A 16,753-nucleotide genomic window follows, 5' to 3' on the forward strand; every position below is an offset into this window, starting at 1 on the left:
TATTAATATCCGACTGTTTAACAAACATGCCTGAAGATTTTGTTCATTTCATTTATTTAGTGAGATAATCGAAACAATGATGCACTCATTTATAGCCCTTGTGGTGACATACAGAGGCAAAATAATAATACAGTATATAAAACAACAGTCCCACACAGGAACAAAATTACAGAATAAATTATAAAGGTGTAGGACTTGAATTAAAACCAGAAACAGGAGCCCAATGAATTGATACAATTAACACTAAATAATAATGGTACAGTTTCATAAGACTCGCAATTCCCGTTCACAACCCACTCAACCTCCACCAAAGTCAAACTACATAAAATTCCTACTGAAAATCAAACCGTCAGTTAGACCACACATGAACTAGACCATACCTATTCCCCGTATAGATCTCATTGCGCTCTTCATCATAAAAAAGAGCAGTGATATCTTCCAGTGCCTCTGCCACCGTGCTTCTAATTCTAGATGAACTGCTTTGCACCTTTGACCTGCAACCACACTCGACATCACAGCAGCAACAATGGTTTTCCACTGGGAAACCGTTACTTGCCCTTATCTTAGCAAGGCATTTCCCAGTCAATATGTTGCTGATGTTAATGGACCCTGCCATGCCAGGAAATAGATATAAAACCTCACAAGTGATATAGTTATCTAAAGGAGGAAGAGTAATGTAAGATGCAATCTAAGAAAAACGTTACCAGAATAAAAGAAGACACAGGAAAGAAAGAACATAAGAAATACAAAGTTCAAAGTTCAAAGAATGAAAAAACAAACCATTTCCTTCAGACAATGGATCATCAGAATCAGCCTTGCAGTAAGAGATGATAAGATCCTGATCACTTGTGATGTATATATTATTAGTGTTGCAGTCAGGATGCCACAAAAGGTGATCCTCAAATGAAGTTACAAGTTTTCCACGGAAGTTCCAGACAGCCACTGTCCGGTTTCTAAATGTCAGGAATAACTGGTTCTCATAAAGAAAAATAAATGCTGATGGGGTCATAAATTCATCTTTGCTAACTTCTGTTAGCTCAGAGTTGCGTACCTGTATGATAACAGATTAGGTTTTCATTTTTAAGCTTTAACAAATTAATAAGATTGCAACGTATTGACAAAGATACTTACATCAAGAATCTGAAGGTTTTCATTTTCCTGCTTCACAAGAAGCTTTTCATTGAACTGTTCAATGAAATCCACCTTCTTATTCCGGTGAAGAAGGTGGCTAAAAGATTTGAGAACGGTACCATCCTCTATTGAGAGAATCTTAAGAGGAACATGGCCGCCAACTTTAGTGAAAATCAATAACATGATCCCTGGACTGTCAAAAATCATACAATGAAACAAAGTCAATTACATACAGTGACGAGAAGCAAACAAGATACCATTTGATTGTTAATTAGTACTTTACTTTTGATTCCATGAGAAAGATGAAAGCTTGTTTAGACTAAACGATACTTATTACAAAACTATAATTGTTCTGGAGAACAAAAATGATTGTTTATATTTTTTTCAATCCTATCAAACTGTTATTCTACAATGTTTTAATCTCATTTTACCCCAATTTTTGCTATCTATCATTTGATTTTACTTTTTAGGAAGTACAAAGCAAGTTGTACAAAAAACAACTATAAGGAGACTAAATTACCAAATATTGATAGAAATAGAAGATAAAAATATCATATGGGTTTCTGTTTTCCCATCATTGAATGAATTTTTACTTTTGTAGCAAGGAGATATAACCATCGTAAAAGGAGCATTACCTGATCTTAATCTCTTGAACATTTTTATCTGATATGGAGTATAACATCGTATAATTTTTGAGGTCAAATACCTTGTATATACTGAGCAAAAGATAAAAACAGTATACATCAAACTCATGAATCTAGTTATGGATCCAACTATTATATTTTAACATAAAGGTACGTTCATATGGATGACTACTTACCTATCTTGTGCTGAATATGTGAGTACCTTCCCATTTACATCATCGAACTCCACAAACCCAGGCCACTTCAGTGACTCAGATTCAAAAAGTGCAAAACCAGCATCAGGTTGACCTCTTCGAATGTACCTGCCCATAACACCGAATTGTTTCAGAAAGAAAACAAATGAACATTACAAATTACAATGTCTAGATGCAGTATTTCATCCTTTTATTTGAGTCTTTTTTCCCATTTTTCTTCTTTCGACTCCAGTTGGGATAAGTTTAAGGTTGTAAAGAGGTTTTAAAAAAATGACATACTCAATCCTCGTGCTTCTGCACTTCAAGGAGCTGAAGTTGTCAGAAGCGTAAACTGAGACTGTGATAAGTGAGTCATTGTTTTTGTTGTAAAACAAGCTTCGTATAACTTCATCAGCAGTGACATTTAGAAAGCATATTCTTCGATTAGTCTCTGCACCCAGCAACAATAAAACATCAAGATTCCTATTCTCATTTTCAATCCAAACAGAAATAGAAAAGCCCATCCAAATAAGATTAGAAGTGTGAAACAAGGATCCTACCTCGACTGAATGCCGCACATACACCAGATTGAGCAAGAGCAAATACAATGTCTTGTGCAGCAACAATCTCTATAATCTTTGATCTCTTCCTCAGAAATGGTAATACCATTGAACAATGTCCTTTTGGATCATGAGTATCATATTCCTCCTGTATGTTACGCAAAATATAACCAAATCTAATAAGCAAGCTCAAGTAGAACAGTAATACACAGAGGCTAGATGTGTAACAGACTTGGAAACTGATCTTTTAGTTGATAGACTTCCAACTAAATGAGAGGAAGAGATGTCCTTTTCTACTCTCCTACTTAATACATGTATTACTAATCAACCAAAGGTGAATCGATTTTAAAGATAACATGTTAGTCAGAATACCATCAAATGTAGATAAAGCACCTACATCTTGATGTCAGCCCAAGGTATTCTCCTACATTTCTTACTCCAAAATTTCTCAAGTAAAGCTTTACTAATTATCATTCATGGAAATTTTAAATTCAACATCAGAAATCTTTTGATACAACAACGAAAGTGCATCAGGTTTGCAGAGCAAAATCTCATAGAGCCAAAATTGAAAATTGTCGGCGCTCCAGCTACTCTAGTTGTTTATTATAAAAACAAACAAGTGCTTGAAGCAGAAACTCTTAAATGGACAACATGTACAAAACCAATTTGAACATATTAATGATGCAAAGCTAAGAGCTTCCTTCGTTCCCTTCCACAAATTTGCAACTAGGGTTAAAATGTTCAAAATTTTATTCGTATTTTAATTTTGAAAAATGAAAAGGAAAAGGATGTGAAGCGTCAAGCTAAGGTTTAAATGCAGAAGCGAAAATTAGCGCAATAAATAATAAAATAAAAAATAAAAGTTAGGGCAAGTAAGTAAAAAAAAGAAAGAACCTGCAAGCGGATGTTACGGAAGCGCTCCTGGGCGTCGGTGACGGAGAAAGCACGGTGCGGCTTAGAGCAGATTTCTCTTCGTTGAAGTTTCTTGACACTGTTAACGAAGGCATCGGGTCTCCCTCTTTTCTTAGATGCGAGTATTCTCCGTCCGCTGCAAGGCCTTGGGCTGACGGCTATCCTCCGCCCACCATCCATATCTTTTATTTAGCTCTTAAAGAAAGCACTAAGTATGGCGGATATCAGCTCCCATCAAATTCTAGGGCAGCGATTATCTAAACCAGAATAGTCCCTCATCTTTTAACATCTAGCAGTAGCAGTAGCGGAAAATAAAGATTTTATTTTTAAAGAAAAAAACTAAAAGGATAGAAAAATAAGTTTTCCTAGTACTACTAGTAAGAAGAAGCAACTAAGAACCTCTTCGCTTTGCTTTGCTTTTGCTTCTTTCCTTTTCTTGTCTGCGAGTTCAGATTCCAGTAAGCATTGCATTGCCGTCCGATCTCTTTTTCAATTTTTGAATTTGTAAATATTAGTACTACTTTTTTTTTATCCGTCTGTCGGTCTATATGTTTCCAAACTTGGGCTTTTGTTTTCTTTTTCATTAAGCAGTTTTTTTTTTTTTTGGCCTATACCAATAATGATGTATAGACCTATTCCTCGTCATCCACCTCTCCTACTCCTCATCATCCACCTCTCCTACTCCTTACACTGTTACACCCAATCTCCCTTAGATGTAATCTGACTCGAGGTTGACTGGATCGGCTGGCTATGGTCATGGAGTTTTTTATAATTAGTGATCCACTTCTCTGGGAGCAGTTTGATAAGTTCCTTTTTAGGAATTTGTCTCGGAACATGAACATAATGAGGCTGGTCATTTGTGTTTACTGAAATGAGTAAGGAATCATCTGTCCAATGCCTAGAGAGATTGAAGGCATGATCTTGAATTATATAGACAATCTCCTGCTATTTGGATCTAGACTTTTAGAGCTTTGGTCAGATTAGGATCTGCTAACGCCATCGTGAAGTTTGGGAAAAGAGTTACCATAACAATGCCAGAATTTAACGTGGCTTCAATTGTAGTAATACATGCATTTTTGGTATTCTAAATATCTAGAATCCAAAAATGCAATTCTTGTAACTACAAGCTTTCCAGCGGTGCCATGATAGTTTAAAGCAAGACGTATGACTCCAAAATGGATATGAGTATACCCTACACGTTTCCATTCTGCTGGAAATTCTGTCGGAATTTCGAGAGTGACAAACTGCTCTGGTAAAGCTGCATAAATGGGAAAACTATCAAACCGTGAAGCTTGGATATATTCCCTGACTTGTTTAGTGGAACCTTTAATCAAGGTTCTGATGGATTTTACAGGAGAAAAGGCAGATCTTCTGTAAGCGGCATAAGGATTTACTGTAGGAAGATCTGTAGGTTGTATTTTATCTTCTTCACTTAGATATTCTATTTCATATAAAGAGGAAATCTTTTTTGCAGAATGAAATTTCATAGGAAAGTCTGGTAAAGAGATGGGTGTAGAAGAAGTAGAAGGACGTGCTAACATATTTTCTACCATGAATGAAAAGTTTTTCTCGAAATCTATCATCACTCAGATTACTAAAGATCAGTTTTGTTGAACCTGAAGACTCTGATACCAATACGGGTATAGATAAACTCAACGATTGCAAGTAAGAAGGAATTGTAGCAGGTATGCTATGCCAAAACTTAAACCCTTTCTCCACACGAGTTTTTCAACAGGCATTGCCTTTTAGCTACAAAGCCTTAATTCAAGAGACATAAGCTATCCACATCAATATAAGTATTACTGATCAGAACTTCAATATTTTTGATGTGCAGGGTTCATTATATGGCAAGCACAGAGCATACTATATTGTAAATTCTTTGTAAACTCATCTGAAGTTTTCTAAGAAGAAGATGATTTAGAGAAAAGGGAAGATCTTTAGAAAGCCATAAGTAGAGAAGATTTTATTTAAAACTTCTTCCTGGTTTTTACAATGAGAATACATCCTCCTTTTATAGCTGAAAGAGATATAATACAACAAAATAGTAAACAGTACACATGATAAGCATCAGACATTAAAGCATAAAGTAAACAGTACATAAAGTAAAAGCAGGACTTATATTGGACATAAAGTAAAGTACTTTTAGACATAAAGCAAAATACTTTAATTATTAAAGCAAGATTCCCGACAAGTGATTTTCAGCTGTTTGCATTTGAATGGGGAAGCTGAGCACTATCTATGGAATATTCACTGTAGCAGGTCATTTCTTCATCTTTTTCCTTTTCTTTTTCATCGTGCAATTCTATCTTGGCAAGACTGATTTGATTGTACCGCTACGGGTAATCTTGAGACCATTCTGTGGGGTCAGGAATTCCTTCATGATATTCACGGAGAGTTTTTAGGACTGCTTCATGATAATGTGTGTATGTCCTTGGCCAAGTGCCTCATGGTGCATAAATATCTGGGGGTGGCCATATTTCAAATGCAATAATTCTATTGAGCTGGCAAAGAAACTTTTGTAATTCTTGATATTGGACATCATCTTTGAAGACTTCATTTTCAAGAGATTTATGGATCCAAGAGGTAGGGAAGGAATTGAGCTGGGTTGCTTTTCCATATTTGACAAAATATTGAGGCTTGTAGAAGATTATTATCATATAGCTTCCATAATTACCTCTTGTCTGGTTGCAATGTTACTCAATAATCTGAAGTCATTGTGGAAGAGGATGGAACCAACTAAGGAAAGTAAAGAAATTTTGTTGTTCTGGTTCAATGTTTCCTCTGATGGCTTTTTTCAAGTAATAAAGGAGATCAGGGTTGTCGAACTGTATGGCAATATGGTAGAGATGGGTAAAGTACCATAAAAACCATTTTAATTCATTTGGTTGTTCAACAAATTTAAACCTTATTGGGTGTATGAAAGGATAATCTGGATGAATGCCCCAAGGTTTAAGAATAAGTCCCCCAAAATTCTTGAAAACTTGAATCTAATATTCGAACATCCTGTCCCTAGCTTTCTGATGAAAACAATTTTTTTCCACAAGAGTAAAAACTTCTGGAGGATATTCAGGGTGGAGATTGGGTGTAACAGTGTAAGGAGTAGGAGAGGTGGATGATGAGGAATAGGGTCTATACATCATGATTGGTCTAGGCCAAAAAAACTCTTTTGTAGGTGAAGACTTCCGGATTTTCTTTGGGTCTGAAAAGTATATCAGCAAGAACATTTTACTTTTCTGAGATATATCTGACATCAAATTTAAACTCAGAAAACCATTCTGCCCATTTTAAAAGTTGTGGATGAGGGACAATTTTCTGTTTAAACTTGAGCATTTGTGGAAATGAAGACATATCCATTTCTACCAAAAAATGATAACCCAGAAGATGGAATTTGAATTTTTCCATACCTTTCTTGACTGCAAGGATTTCTTTGAATGTGGAGTGGTAATGAATTTCTGATTCTGAAAATCTTCCACTCTTGTATCCACAAAGTTGTCTTTTGCCGTTTCTTTTTTCAAGCAAGATTGCTCCCTAGTATTTGTCACTGCATCTGTTTGTAGAATTCTTTCTCCATCTAAGGGAATTTGAAGTGGAGGTAAATCCTGGGTAATCTCTTTCAATCTTTGGAGCGCTTTTGTCTGGGAAGAGAACCATGGAGGAGGGTCTTTTTTAAGCAACTTTTGCAGGAGGTTAATATACTTAGAAACTTTAGGGATAAAATCTCTAAGATAATTAACCATCCCAATGTATTGTTAGACCTACTTAAAAGACAAATCTTTTGAAGGGAATTTGAAAAGTTCTTGAGCAATGTATGGTCCTGGAGAGTATTTTCCTTCTTTGATATCCATTCCGAGAAACTGAATTTTTGATTTGTTAATCTGCATCTTCCTTTCTGACAGTATTATCTTATATTTGAAAATAAGAGATTTAAATTCTTCAAGAAGTTGTGCATGGGAGTCATCATCTTTGCTGTAAAGTAGGATGTCATCAATGTATACTAAAGCATTTTCCATCAAGGGATGAAAAATCTTTATCATTACTTTCTAGAATAGAGAAGGAGCAGTCTTTATTCCAAATGGCATGACTTTCCACTGAAAATGTCCATTGGAAATGCAAAATCCTGTTTTTGGTTTATCATCAGGATGAATTCCTAATTGCCAAAAACCTGCCTTGAGGTCAAACTTAGAGAAGACTCTTGCTTTAGCTAGACTTGAGAAGAGTAAATCTTTCTTTGGAATAGGGAATTTGTCATCTTGAAGGAAATGATTAAGAGGTTGGTAATTAATTACCAATCTTAACTTTCCTCTGATTTGTTCAGATCTTTTATTTACATAAAAAGCTTCACATGCCCATTGAGAACCTGAGGGTTCAATCAAATCTAGATGCTGTAACTCTTTGCACTCTTTTTCTGGTAGCATCAGATGATCTGGATTCATTCCTTGGTGGCTGGCCTTTGTTGGGTTGATGTCTTCATTTTTCTTGAAAGGGAGTTTAATGAAGAAATCTGGGTTCTTTCATATTTATTCAAGAATTCAGAATGAGATTCTGTACAAGATTGAACTTTTAATTCTTGGACAGTGTGAAGGATTTTTTCAGATTGGTTGACAAAAAGTTTTGGGATTCTGACAAAGGGTTGGAAAAGATTTTTGAATCTTACTCCTTCAAGGAGTATTCTAAGATGCTGGGCTTTTTTGTAGAGGTCAAAACCTACTACAATGTCTTTTTCAGGGAGTTTTGATCTCAATACTGTAGTTTTTACATAACAGCCTGGGAAGAATTAAATAGTAATTGGCTTGCTAATTAGATGAGTAGAAAAAGGAACATCAGCAGCAGAATCAAAATATCTTATATGAGGTTTCCACCATTTTGAGGGTAAAATATCTGCGTTCATGATGGTTTCTACTGCACCAGTGTCTATAAAGGCAATTATAGTAATGGGTTTACTATACTTGTCTAAATAGATCTTAACAGGTATATGAGGAACTGGGACTGTGTCAATAGCTTTGTCAACAGTCTGAGCTTTAGCTTGTATCATCTGTATATCGAAGTAATCCGATTCAGGTTCTGAAGAATCATAAGTAGGGATGGCACAAATCGTCTTGTTAGATGGTTCTTCTTTAATGGAGCAAACAGATTCAATATCATCATCTTCTTGAATCTTTACTCCTGATTGTTTTACTATCTGTGAAATCTTCTTGGCTTATTTCTTGTTCTTTGGACAATTTTTTGAAAAGTGTCCCTTTTGATTATAGATGTAACAGCAATCAGATTTTGTTGACTTTCTTTTCTTATTAAGATATCTCTATCGAGGCCTAACTTTCTTCCTTCTTCTCGAAGTTGGAAAAAAAGAATATTTTTTGAAGTGTTTCTTCTTCTTTGTGTGACAATCACACAGATGATCTTTTGGGCATTTTTACTTCACCTAGGAATCATCACAGGCTCTGTCAATTCTTTTGTCACCATGGAGATAATCTTTAAATATCATTCTTCTATTGCAGATATCTTCCAAAGCAACAAAGACTTTTTGTTGGAGTTCTCCAACAGTGATCTGAAGAATATCTTTATTCTATATTTGGAGAGCTTGATTAACAGCAACTTGAATTAGATTTGGAAGAGAGGAGAGGATGACTGGCTTGAGATTTGGATTTAGGCCTAAAGCACAATATAGCTTTGTCATTATTTTGAAATGCCTTTCTAAATCTTTTTTGACATACGAACAATATTTTCTTTTGTAGAATTCCCTTCTTTTTAATGTCAGCAAATCTTGAGGGTTTCCCATAAAATGTTGATGTATGATTCTGATTGGTTGAGCCAGATCTTGAAGAACTAGACACTGCATTTGATCATGCTAATTAATTGAATTCCACCAATCTCTCAACATTCCTGTAAATCTGGAGACAAACTCTATAAGAATGTTGTAATTGCTATATTCAGTAAGTTTGCGAGTTTCTAACCAAGAATGAAATTCTTGAATTCTGTCTGGCCATTTTGCTGGTGGCAAATCATCTATAGTGAAAGTGGTTCTTCCTATGGAAGACTTTGGCATTTGTCTCTGATGTGCAGAAGATGATTCTGGCATATCTTGCATTTCATCATCACTTGGTTCTTCAACTTTAGTTGTTTGAAATACTTTTTGCAATTCTTCATCTTCTGATTCTATTTTTTCGTCTGATGAGAATTCAGATTCTTCTGATGACTCTTCTGATGATCTTGAACTTTGTCCCGAATCAGCTTTGGTGCTTGATTCTGGATTTTGTACAGTTGAGATCTTAAGAATCGTAAATTTTGTATAATTCTTTAAAATTTTTTTTAAAGGATTTTGATCTTCTTCTTGGATCATCAGAGATTTTGAGACTTGCTTTGGAGGAGGAGATTTTGGTGGAGATTCTTCTGAGACTGGTCTTTTTCCCAGTTTTTCTCCATTTGATAGGCTTCACTATCACTGTCTGTTTTGGCTTCTTCAGTGAGTTTTTTCTTCTTTTTCTCTACTTCTTGTCTTTTGATTTCCAGAAAAATTTCATACGTACTTGGTTTGGTATGTTTTGGAACTTTTAGAAAGGTTATTCGTACTCCTTCTGCTGGGAGTAGATTCTTTTGTCTGATATAGGGAAACAATTCAATTGTTTCTGCTTTATGGGTAGGCTCAGGGATTTTTCCTGTTTCTTGAAGAGTCTTGATTTGATCTTTCAATTTTTGAATTTATTTCTCTCTCTGTGCAAGATGAGAGAAGAAATCTTGTCCTGGTGCTGTTGGTTGCTTTGCTACTGTATCCAATCTTTTTTGTAATAGTTGGATCAGATCTCTGACCATTTTGGTGTTGTCATCTATCTTGGTTTCAACTGTTGAGATCTTTGAATCAATTCTTTTCAGAACATGATTTTGAGTAATAGAATTTTCTGTTTGCCAGTTGAGAGTGACTTCTGCAGCACTTATTTTAGATGGAGCACCAGAAATATCAGTCTGGATTTTTGAAGGGATTTTTGGTGCATGAGTATAACTTTTTTCAGAGTATTCTTCAAGAGGTGGGAAATCTTTGTCATATGATGCTGTAGGTTGCATCATACATACAGTAGAAATTGGTTTTTTTGAAGCAAGAAAATCTGGGTTCTTCTTAGCCCATTTGTTTATTTTCTTGTAACAGGAATGAGGAAAGGGTTTTGATTTCTTGGGAGTGTTTACAGGAGATTGAGTGGATGATTTTGGAGAGGGAAGAGGAGGAGGTTTACACGGTTCAAGTAAAACCTGTGTATTTGGTAAAGACTTGTGAGATGAATAATCAACAAGTTAAACATATTTACCATTATCTTCTCCAAGTGGTCCAATGTCTGGATCTCCATCCATCCACCTTTTGTAAAACTCGTCTTGAGTTGAATTTTTCTTTTTCTTCTTTTTTCCTACCTTTGATGCAGTTGTGTCCATGCTATCAACCCAGGCGACCAATCTATCATCTGTGCATAATTCACATGAATAGTTTAAAGACCAAGGACAGTGTCCAGTTACAGGGTCTTTAAACATGTATAAAGGTTTTCCATCTGCGGAAAAAAAACTTCCTATTAGGCTTCTTTCTGTGCCGGACTCACACAATGGGCAACAACAGTCTAGATCCTCTTGATCATGAAGTTGTGCCGATCTTTCGTTTGGTTGCATCATTAGCTGGGTCGGGAAAATATTGGGGTTTTAGAAACTGTGAAGATGGCTATGGTCAAACTTGATCTCAGTTGTATGATGCAACCTACAGCATCATATGACAAAGATTTCCCACCTCTTGAAGAATACTCTGAAAAAAGTTATACTCATGCATCAAAAATCCCTTCAAAAATCCAGACTGATATTTCTGGTGCACCATCTAAAATAAGTGCTGCAGAAGCCACTCTCAACTGGCAAACAGAAAATGCTATTGCTCAAAATCATGTTCTGAAAAGAATTGATTCAAATATCTCAATAGTTGAAACCAAGATAGATGACAACACCAAAATGGTTAGAGATCTGATCCAACTATTACAAAAAAGATTGGATACAGTAGCAAAGCAACTAGCAGCACCAGGACAAGATTTCTTCTCTCATCTTGCACAGAGAGAGAAATAAATTCAAAAATTGAAAGATCAAATCAAGACTCTTCAAGAAACAGGAAAAATCCCTGAGTCTACCCATAGAGTAGAAACAATTGAATTGTTTCCCTCTATCAGACAAAAGAATCCACTCTCAGCAGAAGAAGTATGAATAACCTTTCCAGAAGTTCCAAAACGTACCAAACCAAGTACGTATGAAATTTTTCTGGAAATCAAAAGACAAGAAGCAGAGAAAAAAAAGAAAAAAATTATTGAAGAAGCCAAAACAGACAGTGAAAGTGAAGCCTACCAAATGGAGAAGAAACTGGGAAAAAGACCAGTCTCAGAAGAATCTCCACCAAAATCTCCTCCTCCAAAGCAAGTCTCAAAATCTCTGATGATCCAAGAAGAAGATCAAAATCCTTTAAAAAAAATTTTAAAGGATTATACAAAATCTACGATTATTAAGATCTCAACTGTACAAAATCCAGAATCAAGCACCACAGCTGATTCGGGACAAAGTTCAAGATCATCAGAAGAGTCATCAGAAGAACCTGAATTCTCATTAGACGAAAAAATAGAATCAGAAGATGAAGAATTGCAAAAAGTATTTCAAAAAACTAAAGTTGAAGAACCAAGTGATGATGAAATGCAAGATATGCCAGAACCATCTTCTGCACATTAGAGACAAATGCCAAAGTCTTCCATAGGAAGAACCACTTTCACTATAGATGATTTGCCACCAGTAAAATGGCCAAACAGAATTCAAGAATTTCATTCTTAGTTAGAAACTCACAAGCTTACTGAAGATAGAAATTACAACATTCTTATAGAGTTTGTCTCCAGATTTACAGTAATGTTGAGAGATTGGTGGAATTCCATTAATCAGCATGATCAAATGCAGTTTCTAGTTCTTCAAGATCTGGCTCAACCAATCAGAATCATACATCAACATTTTGTGAGAAACCCTCAAGATTTGCTGACATTAAAAAGAAGGGAATTCTACAAAAAAAATGTTGTTCATATGTCAAAAAAGATTTGGAAAGGCATTTCAAAATAATGACAAAGCTATATTGTGCTTTAGGCCTAAATCTAAATCTCAAGCCAGCCATCCTCTCCTCTCTTCCAAATCCAATTCAAGTTGCAGTTAATCAAGCTTTCCAAACACAGAACAAAGATATTCTTCAGATCACTGTTGGAGAACTCCAACAAGAAGTCTTTGTTGCTTTGGAAGATATCTGCAACAGAAGAATGATATTCAAAGATTATCTCCATGATGACAAAAGAATTGACAGAGCCTGTGATGATTCCTAGTTGAAGTACAAATGCCCAAAAGATAATCTGTGTAATTGCCGCACAAAGAAGAAGAAACACTTCAAAAAACATTTTTCTTTTTTAATTTCGAGAAAAAGGAAGAAAGTTAGGCTTCGATGGAGATATCTTAAGAAGAAAAAAAGTCAAAAAAATCTGATCGCTGTTACATCTGTAATCAAAAGGGACACTTTTCAAAAAATTGTCTAAAGAACAAGAAACAAGCCAAGAAGATTGCACAGATAGTAAAACAATCAGGAGTAAAGATTCAAGAAGATGATGATATTGAATCTGTTTGCTCCATTGAAGAAGAACCATCTGACAAGACGATTTGTGCCATCCCTGCTTATGATTCTTCAGAACCTGAATCAGATTACTCTGATATACAGATGATACAAGCTAATGTTGACAAAGCAGTTGACACAGCCCCAGTTTCTCATATACCTGTTAAGATCTATTTAGACAAGTATAGTAAACCCATTACTATAATTGTCTTTATAGACACTGGTGCAGCAGAAACCATCATGAAATCAGATGTTTTACCCTCAGAATGGTGGAAACCCTATATAAGGTATTTTGATTCTGCTGCTGATGTTCCTTTTGCTACTCATCTGATTAGCAAGCCAATTACTATTTAATTTTTCCCAGGCTGTTGTGTAAAAACTACAGTATTGGGATCAAAACTCCCTGAAAAAGATATTATAGTAGGTTTTGACCTCTACAAAAAAGCCTAGCATATTAGAATACTCCTTGAAGGAGTAATAGAATCCCAAAACTTTTTGTCATCCAATCTGAAAAAATCCTTCACACTATCCAGGAATTAAAAGCTCAATCTTGTGCAGAATCTCATTTTGAATTTTTGAATAAATGCTCAAACCCTTTGTGGAAGAACCAGATTTCTTCATTAAACTCCCTTTCAAGAAAAAATGAAGACATCAACCCAACAAAGGCTAGCCACCAAGGAATGAAACTAGATCATCTAATGCTAGCAAAAAAAGAGTGCAAAAAGTTACAGCATCAAGATTTGATTGAACCCTCAGATTCTCAATGGGCATGTGAAGCTTTTTATATAAATAAAAAATTTGAACAAATTAGAGGAAAGTTAAGATTGGTAATTAATTACCAGCCTCTTAATCATTTCCTTCAAGATAACAAATTCCCTCTTCCAAAGAAAGATTTACTCTTCTCAAGTCTAGCCAAAGCAAGAGTCTTCTCTAAGTTTGACCTCAAGACAGGTTTTTGGCAATTAGGAATCCATCCTGATGACAGGCCAAAAACAGGATTTTGCATTCCCAATGGACATTTTCAGTAGAAAGTCATGCCATTTGAACTAAAGACTGCTCCTTCTCTATTCCAGAAAGTAATGATAAAGATTTTTCATCTCTTGATGGAAAATACTTTAGTATACATTGATGACATCCTACTTTACAGCAAAGATAAAGACTCCTATGCACAACTCCTTGAAGAATTTAAATCACTTATTTTCAAATATGGGATAATGTTGTCAGAAAGGAAGATGCAGATTAACAAATCAGAAATTCAGTTTCTCGGAATGGATATCAAAAAAGGAAAATACTCTCTAGGACCACACATTGTTCAAGAACTTTTCAAATTCCCTTCAAACTATTTGTCTTTTAAGTAGGTCCAACAATTCATTGAGATTGTTAATTATCTTAGAGATTTTATCCCTAAAGTTTCTAAGTATATTAACCCCCTGCAAAAGTTGCTTAAAAAGGACCCTCTTCCATGGTCCTCTTCCCAGACAAAAGCGCTCCAAAGATCGAAAGAGATTACCCAGGATTTACCTCCACTTCAAATTCCCTCAGATAGAGAATGAATTCTACAAACAGATGCCAGTGACAAATACTGGGGAGCAATCTTGCTTGAAAAAAAAAACGGCAAAAGACAACTTTGTGGATACAAGAGTGGAAGATTTTCAGAATCAGAAATTCATTACCACTCCACATTCAAAGAAATCCTTGCAGTTAAGAAAGGTATGGCAAAATTCAAATTCCATCTTCTGGGTTATCATTTTTTGGTAGAAATGGATATGTCTTCATTTCCACAAATGCTCAAGTTTAAACAGAAAACTGTCCCTCATCCACAACTTTTAAGATGGGCAGAATGGTTTTCTGAGTTTAAATTTGATGTCAGATATATTTCTGGAAAGCAAAATGTTCTTGTTGATCTACTTTCCAGACCTAAAGAAAATCCAGAAGTCTTCACCTACAAAAGAGTTTTTTGGCCTAGACCAATCATGATGTATAGACGCTATTCCTCATCATCCACCTCTCCTACTCCTTACATTGTTACACCCAATCTCCACCCTGAATATCCTCCAGAATTTTTTACTCTTGTGGAAAAGAATTGTTTTCATCAGAAAGCTAGGGACATGATGTTCGAATATCAGATTCAAGTTTTCAAGAATTTTGGAGGACTTATGCTTAAACCTTGGGGCATTCATCCAGATTATCCTTTCATACACCCAATAAGGTTTAAATTTGTTGAACAACCAAATGAATTAAAATGGTTTTTATGGTACTTTACGTATCTCTACCATATTGCCATACAGTTCGACACTCCTGATCTCCTTTATTACTTGAAAAAAGCCATCAGAGGAAATATTGAACCAGAACAATAAAATTTCTTTACTTTCTTTAGTTGGTTCTATCCTCTTCCACAATGGCTTCAGATTATTGAGCAACATTGCAACCAGACAAGAGGTAATTATGGAATCTATATGATAATAATCTTCTACAAGCCTCAATATTTTGTCAAATGTGGAAAAGCAACCCAGCTCAATTCCTTCCCTACCTCTTGGATCCATAAATCTCTTGAAAATGAAGTCTTCAAAGATGATGTCCAATATCGAGAATTACAAAAGTTTCTCTACCAGCTCAATAGAATCATTCCATTTGAGATATGGCCACCCCCAGATATTGATGCACCATGGGACACTTGGCCAAGGACATACACACCTTATCATGAAGCAGTCCTAAAAGCTCTCCATGAATATCATGAAGGAATTCCTGACCCCACAGAATGGTCTCAAGATTACCCGTGGTAGTACAGTCAAATCAGTCTTGCCAAGATAAAATTGCACGATGAAAAAGAAAAGGAAAAAGACGAAGAAATAACCTGCTATAGTGAAGATTCCATGGATAGTGCTCAGCTTCCCCATTCAAATGCAAACAACTGAAAATCACTTGTCAGGAATCTTGCTTTAATAATTAAAGTATTTTGCTTTATGTCTAAACGTACTTTACTTTATGTCCAATATAAGTCCTGCTTTTACTTTATGTACTGTTTACTTTATGCTTTAATGTCTGATGCTTATCTTGTAAACTGTTTACTATTTTGTTGTATTATATCTCCTTCAGCTATAAAAGGAGGATGTATTCTCATTGTAAAAACCACAAAGAAGTTTTAAATAAAATCCTAGTGTATTTTCTCTACTTATGGCTTTCTAAAGATCTTCCCTTTTCTCTAAATCATCTTCTTCTTAAAAAACTTCAGATGAGTTTACAAAGAAATTACAATATAGTATGCTTTGTGCTTGCCATATAATGGACCCTGCACATCAGAAATATTGAAGTTCTGATCAGTAATACTTATATTGATGTAGATAACTTATGTCTCTTGAATTAAAACTTTGTAGCTAAAAGGCAGTGCCTGTTGAATAACTCGTGCAGAGAAAGGGTTTAAGTTTTGGCATAGCATACCTGCTATAATTCTTTCTTTCTTGCAATCCCTGAGTTTATCCACACCCGTATTGGTCTTGCTTTTTTTTATAAATTTAAATTTTATTTTCTATTTTTTTATTTTAGGAATTTATTCCTTTATTTTTCATATTTTAAAATTTATGTTCAATTATTAATATTGTTAAAATTATTTTGTTAAATTCAAATTTATTATAATGTTATCTTTTATTTACATTGCTATCAAATAATTTTTTATTTTAAAATGTCATACTAATT

General features: G+C 35.0%; 1 protein-coding gene across 2 annotated transcripts; it reads right to left on the reverse strand.

Annotated features, from left to right (window-relative positions):
- Window positions 1-200: 200 nt before the first annotated feature.
- On the reverse strand, window positions 201-3,997 carry LOC108489879 (uncharacterized). Of its 2 annotated transcripts, none has more exons than XM_017794597.2 (9): window positions 3,820-3,997; window positions 3,403-3,677; window positions 2,509-2,656; window positions 2,249-2,399; window positions 1,952-2,077; window positions 1,767-1,847; window positions 1,132-1,324; window positions 781-1,051; window positions 201-609 (listed from the first exon to the last, which is right to left on the reverse strand). In XM_017794597.2, the coding sequence occupies exons 2-9, from the start codon at window positions 3,598-3,600 to the stop codon at window positions 350-352; spliced, it is 1,428 nt and encodes a 475-aa protein (XP_017650086.1). In that variant the 5' UTR covers window positions 3,601-3,677; window positions 3,820-3,997; the 3' UTR covers window positions 201-349. The 2 variants fall into 2 exon arrangements, with proteins under 2 accessions (XP_017650086.1, XP_017650085.1); XM_017794596.2 differs by having other exon boundaries at window positions 3,403-3,709.
- Window positions 3,998-16,753: the final 12,756 nt, after the last annotated feature.

This window comes from Gossypium arboreum, chromosome 5 (assembly GCF_025698485.1).
Source record: "Gossypium arboreum isolate Shixiya-1 chromosome 5, ASM2569848v2, whole genome shotgun sequence".
NCBI lineage: Eukaryota > Viridiplantae > Streptophyta > Magnoliopsida > Malvales > Malvaceae > Gossypium > Gossypium arboreum.